This window comes from Oryx dammah, unplaced genomic scaffold, assembly GCF_014754425.2.
Source record: "Oryx dammah isolate SB20612 unplaced genomic scaffold, SCBI_Odam_1.1 HiC_scaffold_29, whole genome shotgun sequence".
In the NCBI taxonomy this organism is placed as follows: Eukaryota; Metazoa; Chordata; class Mammalia; order Artiodactyla; family Bovidae; genus Oryx; species Oryx dammah.
In genome coordinates this window covers 18,998,151-19,018,783 of record NW_024070213.1, presented here as the reverse complement: position 1 = coordinate 19,018,783, position 20,633 = coordinate 18,998,151, and the positions used below count along the sequence as shown (strand labels likewise).

At 38.9% G+C, this 20,633-nt stretch overlaps 1 protein-coding gene across 2 annotated transcripts; it reads left to right on the top strand.

The window, feature by feature from the left end:
- The first annotated feature begins 1,976 nt into the window (after window positions 1-1,976).
- LOC120858814 (C-type lectin domain family 2 member D11-like) lies at window positions 1,977-14,257 on the top strand. Of its 2 annotated transcripts, XM_040235137.1 has the most exons (5): window positions 1,977-2,443; window positions 6,928-7,089; window positions 11,621-11,796; window positions 12,367-12,473; window positions 13,871-14,257. In XM_040235137.1, exons 1-5 carry the CDS (start codon window positions 2,377-2,379, stop codon window positions 13,989-13,991), a joined length of 633 nt encoding a protein of 210 aa, XP_040091071.1. In that variant the 5' UTR covers window positions 1,977-2,376; the 3' UTR covers window positions 13,992-14,257. The 2 variants fall into 2 exon arrangements, with proteins under 2 accessions (XP_040091071.1, XP_040091072.1); XM_040235138.1 differs by lacking the exon at window positions 6,928-7,089 and having other exon boundaries at window positions 1,978-2,443.
- The last annotated feature ends 6,376 nt before the right edge of the window (window positions 14,258-20,633 follow it).

Below are 20,633 nucleotides of genomic sequence, written 5' to 3'. Positions count from 1 at the left end.
GGCTGTATATTGTCACCCTGCTTATTTAACTTCTATGCAGAGTACATCATGAGAAACGCGGGACTGGAAGAAGCACAAGCTGGAATCAAGATTGCCAGGAGAAATATGAATAACCTCAGATATGCAGATGACACCACCCTTATGGCAGAAATTGAAGAGGACCTAAAAAGCCTCTTGATAAAAGCGAAAGAGGAGAGTGAAAAAATTGGCTTAAATCTCAGCATTCAGAAAACGAAGATCATGGCATCTGGTCCCATCACTTCATGGGAAATAGATGGGGAAACAGTGTCAGACTTTATTTGGGGGGACTCCAAAATCACTGCAGATGGTGATTGCAGCCATGAAGTTAAAAGACGCTTGCTCCTTGGAAGGAAAGTTATGACCAACCTAGATAGCATATTGAAAAGCAGAGACATTACTTTGCCAACAAAGGTCCATCTAGCCAAGGCTATGATTTTTCCAGTGGTCATGTATGGGTGTGAGAGTTGGACTGCAAAGAAAGCTGAGTGCCAAAGAACTGATGCTTTTGAACTGTGGTGTTGGAGAAGACTCTTGAGAGTCCCTTGGACTGCAAGGAGATCCAACCAGTCCATTCTGAAGGAGATCAGCCCTGGGTGTTCTTTGGAAGGACTGATGCTAAAGCTGAAACTCCAGTACTTTGGCCACCTCATGCGAAGAGTTGACTCATTGGAAAAGACCCTGACGCTGGGAGGGATTGGGGGCAGGAGAAGAAGGGGACGACAGGGAATGAGATGGCTGGATGGCATCACCGACTCGATGTACATGAGTTTGAGTGAACTCCGGGAGTTGCTGATGGGCAGGGAGGCCTGGTGTGCTGCAATTCATGGGGTCACAAAGAGTCGGACACGACTGAGGGACTGAACTAAACTGAACTGAAGATATAATGACTTGGACAATATATACACTATATACATTAAATTTCATATAAGTAACTGCTTGTTGTGTGTCTTAAGCATAAAATTATACAGATTCAAAGAGATGTGAATATTAAAAAAAGAGCATCCTTGGTATGCAGGAAAAATTACTTTACTAGTAAACAAGTAAATAGATCTTCAGTATTTCCAAATGCATAAGAATGGAAATATGTAACTATTTATTTACAGGTGCCTGTGAATATAAGTTTATACCACTGGGAGGCAGTATAACTTTAGATTAAAAAGGACTGTAGCACAGAAACAAATTTGTGTACAAATCTCAGCTATTTTATTCAGTGATTCTGTGAATTCAACCAGATATGGTAACCTTTTTTTTTTTTTTTTCCAGATATGGTAAACTTTTAAAAGCTCAACATTCAGATCATGGCATCCGGTCTCATCACTTCATGGCAAATAGATGGGGAAACAGTGGAAACAGTAGCTGAATTTATTTGGGGGGGGGGTAGGGGAGGGCTCCAAAATCACTTCAGATGGGGATTGCAGCCATGAAATTAAAAGACAGTTACTCCTTGGAAGGAAAGTTATGACCAACCTAGACAGCTTATTCAAAAGCAGAAACATTACTTTGTCAAAAAAGGTCCATCTAGTCAAGGCTATGGTTTTTCCAGTGGTCATATATGGACATGAGAGTTGGACTGTGAAGAAAGCTGAGCGCTGAAGAATTGATGCTTTTGAACTGTGGTGTTGGAGAAGACTCTTGAGAGTCCCATGGACTGCAAGGAGATCCAACCAGTGCATCCTAAAGGAGATCAATCCTGGATGTTCATTGGAAGGACTGATGTTGAAGCTGAAACTCCAATATTTTGGCCACCTGATGTGAAGAACTGACTCTTTTGAAAAGACCCTGATGTTGGAAAAGAATGAAGGCAGGAGGAGAAGGGGATGACAGAGGAAGAGATGGTTAGATGGCATCACCTACTCAATGGACATGAGTTTGGGTAAACTCTGGGAGTTAGTGATGGACAGGGAGGCCTGGTGTGCTGGAGTTCATGGGGTCACAAACAGTCAGACATGACTGAGCATCTGAACTGACTGACTGACTAACAAATCTATGTCTGTGAAGTAAACCGAAGCAATTGCAGTTTTCACCAAAGGATCACTGCCTTTCATTGATTGTACCCAGTGATGGAAAGGAATTTTTTTCTGCACATTTCATTTAATCTTTTTAGTTGATTCAGGCAGGAAAATAAATCTGGTCCATGTTATTTCATTTTGACAGGGAAAAGAAGTTTGTGGAGTAGATTTTTTAAGTTAAAAGCACTTTGCATTTTATAAATCTAAAGCTCTTGTGAACTTGACTTATCTTGTTGCAGCTCACTTACTGGATGGGAGTTTACTGCTTTCACTTCTGACTTCCTATTTTTGCAACTACTTATGAAACAGTGCCATACGCTCTTGATTAAATAGAGACATTGCTGTGATGGCGACTTTGAAAATGTTTCAGAGTGACCCTACCTCCGGAGAAAACATGGAAGAGGGGCGATCTGGTAAGTGAAAATTGATAAACTTTGACAAAGTAAAATGGGGGCTGGGGAGGGAAATAATACTTATTCCACTGACTACTGGCAAGATAGAAATTGCACTTCAGGAATATCAGTACCTCACAATTCACCTCTGTAGAAGGAGAGATGGTTTGAAGGTCTGGAGGTGGCTGAGAGGGCAGGTAAGTGTTATGTCAGTTATTATGCTACTGTTTATGTTATTTAAATATTTCACATGAATTACATTACAGGAGGTTAATAGAAAAATGCTCTTTGGGTTTATTTTATTAGTCTTTATATTTTCCTCAGGTTGCTGGCAATTTACACTCTGGCAAGTCACATTATGATATTAAATAACCGATGATTATATCTCAGAGTAATGGTAAACAAACACCAACATTTGGTAATACATATACTAGTTGTAAAAGTTGCCCAAAACTACTGTATAGCACAGGGAGCTGTGTTCAATATTATGTAACAATCTAAATGAAAAAAGAATTTTTAAAATAATAAATACATATATATATATATGCTTTAAAAAATTAACTATGACACCTATGCTGTAGTGTGATTGAATCTAGTAATCACATGTTTAGAGCCTGTTATTTGTTAGACATAGAGCTACAAAGACAAACGACATTTAGACCCCGATTTCAGGGCTTCATCATCTCAGGGACAAACAAATGAGTTACTATAACTTGATGTGATTAGTGTGAGAAGATATTTAATGAAACTTAGGGAGTTGGTGGCCCACTCCAGTGTTCTTGCTTGGAGAATCCCAGGGACGGGGGAGCTTCATGGGCAGCCGTCTCTGGAGTCTCACAGAGTTGGACATGACTGAAGCGACTTAGCAGCAGCAGCAGCAGCAGCAGCAGCAGCAGCAGCAGCAGCAGGGAGTTGGTGATGGCATTATTGTGAAGTTACTTTTCACCTGGGCCTTGAATGATACTGTCACTTTTTCTGAAAGAAATAGGAATAAAAGTCAATTTTATTCAAAAAAATTCTAAGTAAATACAAAAGTATACTTTCCTTCCCTTGGTCACAAAAATGCCCTGCAAAGTTTCCTTTTGGGGTAAAGGGTAAATGTGATTTTTCAGTGAGATCATTAAATGTTTCAGCTAAAATCTATTGAGGCCCGTTTTGTGTCCAGATAATTTTCTCTTGTCTCTCCCTCTCTGTCTCTCTTCCCCTTTATGTCTCGGGGTCTGCTATACTTCTGTGTTCTCTCTCTCTCTCTTTCTCTATTCCTTTGATTCCAGTGAATCTTTATGGCCAAGCTTTATGTCATCCTGTTTACAGTACGAAACCAAAGTAGTTTATATAATGTGTCTTACCAGAGATTTTCAGTAGTGAACATAAAAAATATGAACATCTTTTAAACCTAACCATTTTAGTTAAACAATTTTTTAAAATTTATTTATTTTTCATAGGATAATTGCTTTAAAATATTGTGTTGATTTCTGCCAAAAATCAACATGAATCAGCCATAAGTATAACAGTTTTGATTTAGTGAGAGCATCAGTATTAATACAACATAGTGATTGATTATTAAAAGCATTTGTTGAAATATAATATCTATATGGTTAATGTTGTTATTATCAACATCCCTGCATTACAAAAAATAATTATAACCTCCTTCTACTCTCCCCAGTTGATATTAGCTGAGAATTAATTTCTTGCTGCTGCTGCTAAGTCACTTCAGTCATGTCTGACTCTGTGCGACCCCATAGACGGCAGCCCACCAGGTTCCCCCTTCCCTGGGATTCTCCAGGCAAGAACACTGGAGTGAGTTGCCATTTCCTTCTCCTGTTCCCTAAAGAGACTTTTGTTTAATAAAACCATGAATAATTATTGACTAAAAAAAAAGTTGCCCCCAAACTGGGAATATTGATATAAATATCCTATTTTATAATTTAGAAAACAAATGTGTGGGTTTGGGAATAGGATGCTAAAGCCATCCACCAGAAAATCCTTTAACATTTTTAGTTTATAAGAAATTTGATGAGAAAGAGAAAGAATATAGCTCATGCATGTTTGTACTTCAGCCCAGCAGAAAGAATACCTTTTACTGAACATCTATTTCCTGGTAAAAACATGCATTTCCATCTTTCTTTCCTTCTTCCTTTCTCTGAATTTTTTTTTTTTTTTAATCAAGGACAAGACGATATCGAATTTCCTGAAACACAGGGTTCACGCTTAATCAAAAAGAAAGTTCTTAAAGAGATTTAATGTTTACTAGTTAAGCCAAGGGCTTATGTAGCTGAAACTATTTGAGCAGTGCAAGTGTGAAAGGCATTTTTTTTTAAATTTAAACTGTTCTTGTAAGTTAACTAGGTTTTCTAGAACATAAAACTAAAGTTAAGACCAATAGACCAGTATTATGGTTCATTTCTCTGTTCTTCTGTGAGATAATCCCTAACACTGTTTTTCAAATTAATAAATTGGTGGGTTTTTTTTTTTTTTTTTGGAGTATAATATAAGGCATTTAAATTTAGAGGGAGACAAGAGAGACAAAACCATAGGAGAGTGAGAAGAAATTTTCCTTTGCTTTTCTGGTTGGTTTAAGAATTCAATTGATTTGACATAGATAACAGGAGAAAATCAAAGAAAAGTTGGCTAACAAATATACATGGGACAGATTCAGGAAATCTGAGTAACTGGTCAAAATGGTCAAAAACCTCACATGAAATACCGTCTCAAGCTAACAACAAAAGATGCTGGGGGTGGTGGCTTGGGTTGCAGAGGGGCAGAATGTCATTGACATGGACATGAAAAAAGGGGAAGTTGGGTGAATAAACATTTGCAGGGCCACAAAGAGATGGTAGACACAAAGCAAAGTCTGAGAGTCTGATCTCCAGGGCCTGCCCACTGTTCCCCACCACATTCAGGGCCATATTCTTTGCCAGAAGTCCTTGGGGTGAAAGGAGGTCTGGGTTCCCAGGAGCCTGCCAGGAGCCTGGTGTCTCTTGGGTCACTGGAGCTGGCAAGCACTGGGGTGAGGGGTCCTGGGTTTGTGGGAGCCTGCAGGGAGTCACGTAAGGCTGCAGAGTCAAGCCTAATGAGATGCTGGGGAAAGTAGATCTGGGATGTGTAGTGAAGTCAGGTGCTGTTTTACCCTCCCCCCTCTTTTCCCAAGGGGAATGGCGCTCTCTCTTTTCTGGACTGCCTAGTCCTGAGGGAAGGGTTTGGGGAGCCTGGTCCTGAAGTTCATCAGGAACCAAGTGTCACGTGAGCCCCACCTGAACTGCTGGAGTTGGCAGGTGCAGGGCGGAGACGGGCGCCTGGGCTTCTAGGAGCCCACAGGAAGCCCCAGGTGGAAGCTCTCTGAGGCTGCATTATCTGCCTGGAATTGCTGGAGTGCAAGGAGCTGGGATGAGGCAGGGAGTAGGTGTGCCTGGAATCCTTGGCTCTGGGGAAGGTATTTTCACGTGCTGATAATTTTCAAATTGATGTTTCTACTTCGAGGTGAGTGGATGTGACTTCTAGAAGCACTTTGACTTCTTTCTAATCTTTATGCCTTTTATTTACTTTTCTTGCCTCATTAGCACTAATAGAGTTCAGTTCAGTTCAGTTCAGTCGCTCAGTCGTGTCCGAATCTTTGCGACCCCATGAATCGCAGCACGCCAGGCCTCCCTGTCCATCACCATCTCCTGGAGTTCACTCAGACTCACGTCCATTGAGTCCGTGATGCCATCCAGCCATCTCATCCTCGGTCGTCCCCTTCTCCTCATGCTCCCAATCTCTCCCAGCATCAGGGTCTTTTCCAATGAGTCAACTCTTCGCATGAGGTGGCCAAAGTACTGGAGTTTCAGCTTTAGCATCATTCTTTGCAAAGAAATCCCAGGGTTGATCTGCTTCAGAATGGACTGGTTGGAACCTCTAGTAAAATGTTAAATTGGATTGGTGAGAGCAGATGTCCTTTCCTTGTTCCTGACCTTTGGTGGAAGGGGTTCACTTTTTCACCATCAAATATCATATTAGCTGTACTATTTCTGCAAATGACAAGTATCGGTTTATGTCCTTCAATTCCTAATTTGTTGGAATTTGTTATCTTGGATGAATATTATGTTTTTCACATATTTATACTTATTGAGATGATCATATCCTTTCTCTTCTCTTATTTTGTTAATATGATGAATTACATTGATTAATTTTCTAATGCTCTTCTCAGTACTTCTAACCAGATTTCTCATTTAAGGAGGTAAATCTGGATTTTTTTTATCCTGATTTCTACTCTTTTTGTTTCTTACTATTTCCCTAGCTCTTCTTCCAATTACTGGAAGATTCTCTAGGGGAAAAAACTCAGTTTCTCTTACTCTGGTCCCCTTTGGGTCATGGCCATCATTTGTGGACTTTGATCTCTTGTGAAGATGGCTGGCAATAGGAGAGGTGAGGTACAGCTGACTACAGGTTGATTCTTCGTTAAATCAAGTCAAGTTTTTCTTCCTAATATGTCCATGAGATTGAGATTCTGACATTTTCATTTATAGGTAAATTACTCCAAATTCTTTATCTGCTGAGCCAATTGGGACGAATACTCCAAAGGATATGCCTAGCAATTATATCTTTTGTAACTTCTGCCAGGTTTTATCGTTTCATCTTCATTGCATCTCTAGCTGCAAATCTAATGCTATTTTATCCTCTTTTCCCAGGTAAGTTGTGTGTTCTCTAAACTTTACAATGTTCTTTGCACTTTTATATAGTCAATAAATGTTTATTGAGCTCCATTATGAACCAGGCACTGTGTGAAGGGCTTGATGTATGGTATACCATGAACAAAACATGACCAAACACACACACACACACACACACAAATCCCCATGCCAGTGAACTCCTATTCTATCAGGAAGACACAGATACTATAATAAAAAGTAACAGGGTAAGGAGTACAAGGGGCTTTCCTGGTAGCTTAGGTGGTGAAGAATCCACCTGCAATGCAGGAGACCCCAGTTCAATTCCTGGGTCAGGAAGATCTGCTGGAAAAGGGATAGGCGACCCACTCCAGTATTCTTGGGCTTCCCTGTGGCTCAGCTGGTAAAGAATCCACCTGCAGGGTGGGAGACCTGGGTTCGATCCCTGGGTTGGGAAGATCCCCTGGAGAAGAAAACTGCTATCCTCTCCAGTATTCTGACCTGGAGAATTCCATGGACTGTATCGTTCTTGGGGTCACAAAGAGTCGGACATGACTGAGCAACTTTCACCCATTCATTCAAGGAGTACAAGTGTCTAGGGCAAGCCTTCTTGAGAGGATGACTTTTCAGCAAACTATTGAAGGAGATGAAGGAACCATTGGCTATGTGAGGAAAGCATTCCAGATGGTGGGGACAAGTAGAATGAAAGCAGGAATCTCCTGATAGGTTTGACAAATAGCAAGGAGGCTTCTTCAGCTGAAGCAAGGTGAGGATGAAGAAGAGTAATGGGCTGGGGGGTCACAGCATTATGAGTCAGTTAAAGATTTTGGATTTTGTTCTGAGTGCAATGGGGAGGAACTAGAAGAGAAAAATTGTAGGAGAGGAATGGCATGATCTGAATTTCATTGTAGAATAATCATTTTGACTATTACATTGAGAACAGATTGTTAGAAGAAAATTTAGACATAGGAACAGCTACTAGGACAAAGTTGTTGAAATCCACACTGCCGGGGTCCAGCCCTGGTGGATCCAGGGAATTCAAAGGTGGGGACTGAGTCAGTGTTCTTGGAAATAACTTATTTAATTACAGATAGAGAGGGATTAGAATATTAGCAGAGAAAAAGAGGCTGAATAACTTGGTTCACATGGAATACCAATCACCACTTACATAGGCTGCAGGCGTCTTCCCATTCTCCCGAAGGAGAGGAGGCACTGAGGCCCTCCCGGTCCGATCTTAGAAGCCCAGGCAAAATTAATAGGCTTGGTGGGTACCCATGCACCAGATGGTAATTCAGCCAGAAAATAGTAGGAGAGAAAAAGAGGCTACCAATAAAAGTGGGATACCAATAAAATTCCAAGACAAGGAATTTGCACCATCTACGTTGGGCCACTGGTGCCACCTGAATATCGGAAGGTGCCCCTCCTTGGGCTCCTTCTCGCGTGGGCTTGAAAACCGGGGCAAGTAAGTAGACGTGGTGAGCACCCACGCTCCAGATGGGAATTCAGCCAGAAAAATGGGGAGCAGAAAAGGATGACATGAGGGAATCAGTCTTTCCGGAAACTGATCCGATTTCTTTATTTTGGGTTTGCTTATATACCTTTTGTTACACATAGGGATGAATACAGAGTCATGCGGGGTCAGCAGTCCTGACCTTTATCAAAATCAGGTGCTTCACATAAATGTATAAAAAAAGGTCTTAGGGGTTTTACATCATCTTCTGGCCATGAGACCTGCTGACATTTTATGACCCTTTCTTTCTGATAACAAAAAGACTTATTTTTCCCAAGGGTGTTTTTTCTTAAACCAGGCACCACCCTCCAAATAAAGTTGCATTCCTATAGGGTGAGGATGTAGTGAGTTACAATCAAGAAAGGAATTTATTTAACTCAAGGTTAACATGATTAATCTTAAAGGTTAATACTTATTTCTCCTATATGCTAGTTATATTAATTATAAGGGTAGAGAATATGGAGATTTAGCAGCAAACATCAGCCCAACAAATGAAAATCCTTTCACCAATGCTCCCCTTAAGATTTATTTAGTCTTAAGATAGTGATAAAGTTACATTTTTACATAGAAAGGACACAGTGATTTATAACAAACTACAGTGGTCTATTACAAAAGAGAAAATTCATTAACTCAAAAAGTCTAGTATTGCTAACATCAAAAACTACTATATTTCCTTTTCTATATTCCAAATACTTTGATTAATATATTCCCAGGTGCCTAAGGATATGGAGGCCTGGTGGCAATCATTGACTCAACAATGAGAAAAGCCCTATGCTAAGTAAGACTCTCAAAATACTCCAAAACTCTCCGTGCTATTTATGGTTGAGAGGTAGTAAACAATCATGTGCGTAGTGGCAGGAGTATGGATAATCCTGTCAAACAAGCTAGTCTGTCAGCAGAGAAGTTTGACCTGAGACACCCTTGTCACACCCAGGGCAGGGAATTAGCAGTAATTATTGGCACAACAAATGAAAAACCCTTCACCAATATAATTCCTAACCAACCCACTATACTGACAATTTCCCCAAAGAATTTGCCTTTAGTAAGTCTAAAACATCTCATGCCTCTCAGGTTGGGAGACTGTAAACAATCACATGTGGCCGGAGGATCCTATACAGGTGGGCTAGATAACCTTCAGAGGAGTCCGTAAGCTGAAACACTCTTGTCATGCCCAGGAATTTTTATTGTCTTGGAGCTGCACGTTTACTCCTTCTCTGAGAGAACCGGTGGGGAACAGCCCTCCATAAAGTCAGAGATGTAGGCGAGAGCATGAAACGGTAAAGTAGATAGACTCTGATTTTGGGGGTAGATGCTTGGGAACAGGGAGTTTCCTGAGGCTTGATCACGCCTTTGCGTATGCCAAGGCTCCTTTCTCATGACCTTTGCCATAGGCAGAGTTCCTCACGCTGGCCCCTGACACCACACCAGATAGGACAGTGGCTTGGCCCTGGTGATAACAGTGGAGGTGGGACAGGGTATCAGAATCTGTTTATTCTGAAAGTTGAGTCAAGAGTATTTCCTATTAGGTTGGCTAAGGGAGGAAAAGCGAGATTATGAACCAAAAACATCTTGCTGGTTACAGAGTATCTAATCAGGGCCCATATATATTTATACATATTTGACAGAAATTCACATGAAACAAAAAACTTCTGGAAACCCTATATCATATTTTTGGTACTAGAATCAGTATTTGAACTATGCTATATTTTGTCTACTAGAAGGTTTTATACCCTTAAGAAATGTAGCATAGTAAAATCTAGGAAAGGTAAGGAATTTGCCTTTCTTTGTCAAGAGTAAGAAGGACTGATATAAAGAGGCTGCGGGGAAAGGGAAATCTGTATGATGCTTGGAAAGAGTACTACAGAAATTAAATGCTACAGAAATTGATTTCTTTATAACAATTAGTGGCCATGGACCCCTGGGAAGTGAGGTACACAGATTCTCTTCTTGAAGATCAGCTTTTGTACTTGAGATAAGACTATTTTTTTTTTGTACTGATGGCTTTTGTGCCTGAAATAAGAATGTTAGTGATGACTCCAGGAGGCAACAATTGAATGTACAATACATACTTCAAGACTGACCTTGGGTAAAAGTTCACCATATAAAATATATATGCATTTATTCATATATTAGTTTCTGTAGTTAATTTTGTTCCAAGGCAATTCTCAATATAATAAAATCATTTAGGGAAAGCAACTACCGCTAGCTTGCACTCAGCAAATGATCACATATCTCAATATTGCATTCTCCAAGAAACCAAAAGAAGAAAATGATCTTAGAAAAGACTGTTGTTTGGGGAAGCAGTGAAATGCAAACAAATTTCCAAATATTGACTAGCAGTTAGTGCTTTATAAATCATTATGGCTAGTAGCATCCTAAGAGGCATTAGTAATACTAGTTGGCAATGCATTATAGCTCAGCAGTTCTGCAAATAACCGAGAATTGGGCAGCATCCATAGAGGGTATTTATTACATAGCCAGGCATTTGAGAATGTCTTTCTGGAAGCAAAATATGATGATGAGGGAAATTATGTAATAAATGGTACTACAATACATATAGTGGAAAGCTATTTATTGGGAAAAGCAAACATATTTGGGCATGGAAGGCATTTCTAAAAATCTGTCTACCAATTGAAAGTAGCTCCTGTTTGGATGTGAAGAAAAACAAAATGCTATTTCCAAAAATCATAAAAGTACAAGAGTCTAGTTGATATTCGATCATGTTTTTCTTCAAACCCCTCATTTTGGAATTTCCTTGGTGGCTCAGATGGTAAAGAATCTGCCTGCAGTGCAGGAGACCTGGCTTTGATCCCTGGGTTGGGAAGATCCAATGGCCTGGAGAATTCCATGGACTGCATATTCAGACATGACTGAGTGACTTTCACACATATATACCGTGCAACATATATGCATATGTGTGTATATATGTGTGTATACATACATATGTAAAGAGAAAAAGACTGACCTCAGGATGGTAAGTGGAAAAATAGATGAAAGGGATGAGAAAATTTGTTATATTTACTGTGTTTGTCCAACTTCTAGTGAGAAGGAGAGAGCTGGACTCTCATGTTCTGCATGTTCCCTGCTTAAAAGGATGGATAGGATTTGGAAGTAAATGCTTTTATTTTTCGGAAGACACAAGGAACTGGACATTCAGTCAGACGTTCTGTACTTCACTGGAAGCTGTCCTTGCTCAGTTTGAAACTAAGGACGAGCTGGTAAGAAATATTTTTGGATCATGTTCTTTGTTAAATATTTAGCCTCTGAGAAGTCTATAGGCTACATAGGGTGACAGCTGGAAGAAGAGGAAGGATCCCATTCCAGGCAGACTTGGCGATTTGGAGTGCATATTAGTGCCTGATATTTCTTGAGTATGTTCTCTGTCTGGAACGCTGTGAGACAATTCGGAGGCATTCTCTCTTGTATCCTCATAGTTAACCTTTAGTTAAAAGTATTGTTCCCATTGTACAAAAAAAATATGGTAACATGTAATTTATCATCCAAATCAGGACATTTGGGGGAGTGAAAATGACAATATTAATAATATGTTAGTGCCACAGTTATAACCTGGGACTTTCTCAGTCAAGCTGGGATATGTGGTCACTTTAATGTCATTTAGGATCAGAGATATTTGAGTGACTTAAGCTGAGAACTGGGGACTAGTCTCCCACCAGATTCTAAACTTATCAATTATTTAGGCTGCCATTTAAAGAGAGAGGCTAAGGGGAAGAGGACTCAAGGGTAAAATGAAGGAGACATGTGTTTTCACTTTCTGTGTTTTGTAATAGAACTTCCTGATAAGATACAAAGGCCCTTCTGACCATTGGATTGGCCTTCACAGAGAATCATCACATCATGTTTGGAAATGGACAGACAACTCTAAATATAATGCCTCGTAAGTTTATAGACTTTCTTCTATTGTATTTACGTGTGGTTTGGGTATGAATTGTGTTTATGAGAAAATAAATTTAATATCATGGAAAGGTTATGAATTAAGAAATAGAAATCCTTTGTATGCTCTTCCATTTATTAGTTGCACCTTTGGAAAAACTTTAATATGATTTCAGTAGAAACATTTATCATGACGATAACATTGGATGTAGTCCTTCCACTTTTACCCACTGACTTAAACTGTGCTAATTCCCTACTTAAAAGGCAGAGAGAACACCTGAAGCACACGAGGGTCCTACAGTCTTGGAAAGCCACTAAGGATTGATATCCATAGACCCTCAGTCCACTCTTTCATTTGCTAAGTTCATTCTTAAAAGGAAGGTTGTCAGGGAACCAGTGGGAATCCTCCCTAAATGATCTCTGGGAGGAACTTAGTAACATTCCTTGGACTGTGAGTGCTTCAGTGGGGATGTTTTGAATGTAATCATTACATTGGAGCAGATAGAATATAAGGGCACAGTCACTTCCCTCAATCAAAACTAAGCCCTTTTAAGAATTTATTAGTAAGTAAACACTTTATTTTCACACATGTATTAAACAGGTCAGGAGAGCACAGAAAATATTCTTCACTCAAGGCCACTGGCAATGAAAATAATCAATAATAGATCAGTAAATGATCAATAATAATAATAGAAAATGTTTTTTTCAACCAAGTTGAGGACAAAAGTAGACCATTTCCTAGATTACTCAGAGAAACTGCTCCAGAGAAACAGGGTTTCTAGCCCAGTTTTACATCTTGTCAGAACAGAGAACATTAAACAAGTCGGGGTTACATTTCTTTGAGGTTTCCCCTAGGGAAAAAAGAAAAAAAGAATAGAGCAGCACATACACAGCAGATCAGTATGGCCCTAGCACCTGGGAAGGGAGTCTTATCACCAAAGGAGACCAGCACTGATGTCTCAAGAAGAAGGACATTTAATCTTTATTTCCAACATGGACATTTTAACTTCTGGTCAATGTATCCTTTTCTTTAATAATTAAAGCAGCAGTATAACATACGCTTGATAAGCCACAAACAGGTTGTTTTAAATAGCGTAAAATTTAATTGATGTATAAACCAGAATGACTTCCCTATATCTGAATATGTGAAATTTTTGTTTATCACCATCCATGGCAACAGTTCACTTGGCTACCAGAGCAAGCACTAGTTAAATACCTAGTCAACAACATAACTGGATTTGGGATGGATGGTGATAATCTTCTGAAACACCAGCAACAGATTTTCACTTTTCTCTTGTTCACATTAACAGTAACTGAAGTGGGGGTGCTGAAGCATACAGAGGAGGAATGAATGTAGACGTCCAGTCTATGCTTTTTTAACATTTTTGTGCTTGGTTTTAGGTTTGCCATCACAGGAGATGCAACCTGTGGCTACCTGAATGACCTTGGAGTTAGCAGTGCCAGAAGTTATACAGATAGAAAATGGATTTGCAGCAAACAAATAATGTCTCCATGTCCTTAAATTCTTCAAGTCCTTTTTAGGGAATTTCACACACCATCTCCAAGAGATGCATTATAAATTATGCACAGTTGCTGCTCTATTGCTTGCTCTTCCAAAAATACCAATATTCATTTATACTGTTGTTAACAGCAGGGAGACAAGCTATACTTGAATGATACAGGGATTTGGAAAAGCATGGTTCTAAATTAAATAAGTGTTATATACTATGAGTTGATATTTATGTTTTGAAGCCAGTCAATATGAATAAATGCCTCTTTTTATATACAGACAGTACTTTCTTTGCACACATGAGACCATAAAAATAACTATGATAACTGAAGCCATGCAAAATGATTTTAATCACTGATGTTATCAATTGGTTAACACAGTTGAAATTCTCTTGGGTTAGTTACAAATGTATGGGGAAAATTGTTTTGGACTTCCCTGGTGGCACGGTGGATAAGCATCTGCCTGCAAATTCAAGGAACATGGGTTTAATCGCTGGTCCAGGAAGATTTCATATGCCACGGAACAGCTAAGCCCGTGTGCCACAATACTGAGCCTGGATTCTAGAGTCCATGAGCAGCAACTATTGTAGCTCAAGTGTCCAAGAATCTGTCCTCTGCAACATGAGAAGCCACTGCAATGAGAAGCCCATGCACTGCAGTGAAGAGTAGCCCTCACTCTCTGCAATTAGAGAAAGCGCAAAACAAGGAAGACCCAGTGCAGCCAAAAATTAACTAATTCATTAAATTAAAAAAAAAAAGACACATATATAGGGAAAATTTTAAAACTCCCAAGACTAGGGACTTATCTGGTTGTCCAGTGGCTAAGACTCTGCTCCCAGTGCAGGAGGCCTGGGTTTGATCCCTGATCAGGGAACTGGATCCTGCATGCTTAAACTATAAGATTCTCCAGGCTTTTCTCAGCCAAAAGTTCCCACTTGCAGCAACTAAAAATTCCACATGCTCTATAACAAAGTGAATCAGCTGTACAGCATGTAGAATCTTTGGTTGATGCATGTGATATTTTACTCCAATTAAAAAAAAAAAGCACACACACAAAAAGCAGGAAAGAAGAAAGAAAGACATCACAGAAACTGGCAAGAAAAAAAAAAACAAAAAACAGGATTCCACATAACACAACCCATATAGATTCCTCATGCTGCCAGTAAGATCCAAGCAGTCCCTCCCCCCAAAAATTAACTAAGAATAATATTTATTATAGACTCTATATTTTAAAACATTAGAAACACTGAAAAAATGCTTCGTACACTTCAGTTCTCAGTGTTTATAAGTTGCAGTGTGCTAAATAAATGTTATCCCTATAAACCAATATTTTGGTTTTGGTATTTTATATACCAATCTTTTGTTTACCCTTTATTGGATTTTAAAATCCTGCTTCCACTCTAATTAAATCACAAATAGTTAGTTACTTCTACCCATTAGCCATGTGATACCCAATCTCAGAATATATGATTGAGTTTGATAAACAAAATGTTTTAAATTTTTACAGCATTAACTACAGTGTACTCATGAGTCTACAAAAGTAGAAAATACTAACTTATAACATATTCTGTCTATGTACTTCCATTTCTCCTTAGCTCCTTACCCCCCTGGTTTTAACTTGTTTTCGATATCTGTGACACTATTTCTGTTTTATAAGTTCATTTGTAGCCTTTTTTTTAGATTTTACATGTAAGTGATATCGTATGACATTTGTCTTCCTTATTAGTTTCTTAGTGTAATTTTATGCAATCTTGTATATATTAATTTTCCATATATGTATAAATATTATATGTTTATATGTTTAGGGGCTTCCCTGATGGCTCAGCGGTAAAGATCTGCCTGTAATGTAGGAGAGCTGAGTTGCATCCCTGGGCTGGGACGATCCCCTGAAGAAGGAAATGGCTACCCCTTCCAGTATTCTTGCCTGTGAAATCTCATGGACAGAAGAGACTGGCAGGCTACAGTCCATGCGGTCTCAAAGGGTCAGACACAACATAGTGGCTAAACAACAACATAATCAAATGAACCAATTCTTCAAAGTAAATCTTCCACACATTCTATTAGTTCTGTTTTCCTGGAGAACCCTGACTATCATAGGAAATTAATTCCTTACAAAGCAAACTGACTTAAGGGGACAGGGGACAGGAAGAATGCAAAATGCATTCTGTCTATTTCCTTTGCTTCCTTGGCTGGACAATTTGGAAGCACAAGTGTTTGACAGGCTCACAGGAGGCATCAGAAAGAATGAACAGTCTGCTCAGCTTTTTTTAACAGCCTTTTTTTAAAGATGTAACATTAAACACCTTAACCTTTTAAAATGTATTTATTTACATACTTATTCATTTATTTATAAGATTTATTCATATTCATTAAAGATGTAAATTTATAGAATTTATAACTACAAAAAACATAATATAAATCAATAGAAGTACTGCTAAGCAAAATTGATATGTCCATAAAGTGAAATAGTATGCAATAATAAAGTAAAATTATAATAGTGTGTGGAAGGAGCTATAAGATGTTGAGGAACTTGTTTGGTCATATGATAGTTCTATTTTAAATTTTTTCAGGAAATTCCAATTATAGTGGATTACCAATTTAAATTTTTACCAGCAGTGCACAAGTGTTCCCTTTTCTACACATTCTTGCCAAAACTTGTCTCTTGTCTTTTTGATAATGTCCAATCTAACATTGTAGCTTTGATTTTTGTCTCTGATGATTAGTGATGTAGAACATCTTTTCATGTTCCTGCTTGCTGTCTGTATATCTTCTTTATAAAAATGTCTATTCATTTCCTCTCCTCATGTTTTAATTAAATTATGTGGTTTCTGTTGTTGTTCTTGCTGTCAGATTTTGGGACTGTGGGCTGGGACTCTAGTTCTGTTGTTGGTCAAGGCCTCTCTGGACCAGTACTTAACCCACACATACACTCAATCAACATGTGTAGGGATGACACAGATGGGCTTATGGGAAGAAAGCGGGACTGAGAATTTGTGAGCTTTCCCAAGAGGATAGAAGTTAAGACTCTGAGTTTTGTCACTGCTCCCAATGTGGCTTTAGCAGGGTAGGGGGCCTACTAAGCTGAGACCCATCGTCCTGCCCAGAGTTCTACCAGGGCTTGGTATCATAATCCACCTTTGGTGGGAGAGGAGGTCTTTTCTGCGTTCAGAGGGAGCTATGATAAAGAATCAGCCTGCAATGCAGGAGACTAGGGTTCAATCCTTGGGTTGAAAGATCCCCCAGAGAAGGGAATGCCTACCCACTCCAGAATTCTCACCTGGAGACTTCCATGGACAGAGGAGATTGGCAGCCTGCAGTCCATGGGGTTGCAAAGAGTTGGCCATGACTGAGAGACTAACACTTATTTTTTTGCTGCTGAAAAATGGAATGTTTTCTTAACAAAAAATATGTGATCATTGATAGACACCAATTCATTAAATGCATTTTAATCTCATTGAAACAGGCTTGTTTTGGTATTTACTCAGGTATTTGCATTTTCTCAACACATTCTTTTTTTGTTTGTTTTACATCAACTTTCTGGTCACAAGATAAGGTGACCAGGTTACCTAATTTTTTTTTTTTTCAGAACAATCGCTTATATCAAACATGGTCAAAGCAATCAAATTTTCCTATAGTCCCAGTGTAACAGAGTTCCTCAACATATTCTCTCCATAAAAATATGTTTTTTTCTTGAGCTCTGATGTTTCATACACATGAGTCAACATTATCTTATTTTAACAAAGTTCTATTTTAGCTCTATTCTATTTGTAGAAAACTAATAAAAGAAGTATGTTCATTTTTGGTATCAGATCCTGGCCTCCTGAAGACATTTTGAAATGTTTCTGATGGTGGTCAGTTATACAACTGATGCACACAGATTGCTTTCACTTCCTACTTGTGTATACTCTACTCAACAAAATGGAGAGTGGCTGCCTCCAGTTCTTTCCAGGATGCCTCAGGTTACAGGAAACACCTATTTTCACCAATGATTTTAAGATGTGATGGAGTTTCAGTTCTTAAAGAAGCCAAATAAGTGTTTACATTAGTCTACAATTCACAGTTTTAGTTGAATGGTAGAGATCTATGAAGAAATCACACCACAGATGGGAGCCTAGAAGCCAAAGTCAAGCATCAGGAAGTGTGCTGCCCCCTAACTGAGCCTGTTCCATGGCAAAGACTCAAGCCATCCTGAAATTGCTTCTCCAGGAAGCCATCACATTCCAGGAAATGAGTTCATAGTCCAATATCACCAAATGTATAAGGAAGACCACTACAGAAAATAAAACCTACAGTATCCATCAACATAATAATTTTCACCTAAGAAAATAGAATAGGCAGAACAATTTATAAAAATATGTAAATAAAAGAGCACGTATAAAACATGAAACTCGCTACTGAGTTGAGGTGACAAGGAAGTCTAAATATCCTTAATCTTTTAGCTCATAATTAAAATTTATCCTCAGAGAGCCCTTCTTTCTGATGGAAGGCAGTCATTTTCAGCTTGTGCCAGCTATCAGTTTACCATGTTTTATCTACAATCTTGGCTTTCATTGTTTGATCTGTATTAGTGGGCTGGACTCTAAGCTATTTACCCTGCAGTGAGCTGGTGGTAAACTTGTTACTAGAAGACATTGGAGGGATATTGAGGAGGAAGGGTCTTCTTTTTCTGATTCTGATATTTCTGTTCAGTTTTCTCTTTTTGCTCTTGCTACACTATGGCATGAAACTGACATTAAAAATGGTGCTAAACCATCAATAAAACTGTGGTGGCAAGCCGACAAATGAAAAATTATTGTGAAGTTGGGATATTACTTAGCCATAACAAAGGCGGCAACATGGATGACCCTTAAAAATATTGTGCTAAGTGAAAGAAACCTGTCATCAAAGTTCACAGTCATATGATTCTATGTGTATGAACTATCCAGAATAGGCTAACCTGTAGACATAGACACAGATGGGGTTTTGATGGTGATTGGGTGTGCTGGTGTGTAATGAGAAAAATGAAATGAAGTGTTAGTTGCTCAGTTGTGTCCAACATTTTGTGATCCCATGGACTGTAACCCACCAGGCTCCTCTGTCCATGGGATTTCCCAGGCAAGAATACTGGCATGGGTTGCTATTCCCTACTCCAGGGGGTCTTCCTGACCCAGAGGTAAAATTCTGGTCCCCCACACTGCAGCAGATTCTTTATCATACCATCTAAGCCACCAGGGAAGCCCAAAGCAACTTCTTAATGGGTATGGGGTTTCTTCTTGGGGTGATTAAAATGTGGTGAATGTACTTAGTACCACTGAATTCTTTATTTTAAAAGAGTTAAGTTTCCATAACAGGAACTCCCCTACCCACAAGCCTTGAAGTTGCAAACTTTCAAAGATGTGAACACATGTTGAAGGCCTGATGGAATTGGAGGCCCAGAGAAAGGATGAAGAGAGACAAGAAGAAGTAACTAAAGAACTAAAGAGATTCACAACACAAAAAATGGCACGGAGGTTTTATCTCAAGAGGCACCGTTAGTTTTTGAGGCACAGGCCCCGAACATAGAACAGGACACAAAGGTTGCACAGCCATTCAGAACTCAATCCAGTGTTTCCTCATCAGCTATGATGAGGAAAAAAAGAGCCAGAACCCAGACGTCACTGGATTGTTTTTTCAAGAGGAGAGGTAGAATTGAATCCAGCAAGGAACCAGAACCTGAGCCATCAACATCAGTTGTGAGTGAAGCTGCAGTTTGCCTTCGATCTCCTATTGCTGACAATCCTTCAGCTCTACAATCTTCCACCTCCTCTCCCTCCTCCAGTCAGTAGCTCTTCTTGCCTGTTCACTAGATGCCAGCCCCTGTATGCCAGCTGTTGTACTGGACATCTGAACTTTGCAAGGTAATGTGCTGTAAGGTTACAATTATTTTCTCTACTTACTGTGTTTGTTTTTTGAATATTATTTCTCTGGAAAGTATTTTAAACCTATTGCTGCCAGTACAGTAATACATCGCCAATAGTATTCGTTGGGTACCTAGGCTAACTTTGTTGGGGTTACAAACAAATTGGCCTTATGAACACACTCACAGAACAGAACTTGTTTGTAGGTACTGGATATATTGTATTTTATTTCAATATAAAAAAAAAAAAACTACTCTGCAGTAACACTACTACAATGTGGAAAAAAAATCACATTTAAGGTGATTTCACAATTTAAAAAAATGGGAGTGTCAAATGAAGGAAAAAATGGAGGATTAGAAACAGAAGAAGCCAATGTTATGTAATTAATGACCCCTCCCCCAAAATAATCTGAAACAGTGTATTATAAAATAAACGAAACAAAAGCAAAAACTTTTTTTTTTTTTTTCCAGCAAGGGGAATGCTTGGAATTTATTGCTGGACTAGACTCTATCTTGCTATGAGATCTTTAGCATCACTTCTTAAAATAATTAAGTAGAACTTTTAGAATTGAACAATTTGTTAAATTTTTAATGAATCAAAGAAATAGTTGATTAAATTAATGGGTAATTTATGGCTGGCTTTATTTTTGGGGGCTCCAAAATCACTGCAGATGGTGAGTGCAGCCATGAAATTAAAAGATGCTTACTCCTTGGAAGGAAAGTTATGACCCACCTAGATAGCATATTCAAAAGCAGAGACATTACTTTGCCAACAAAGGT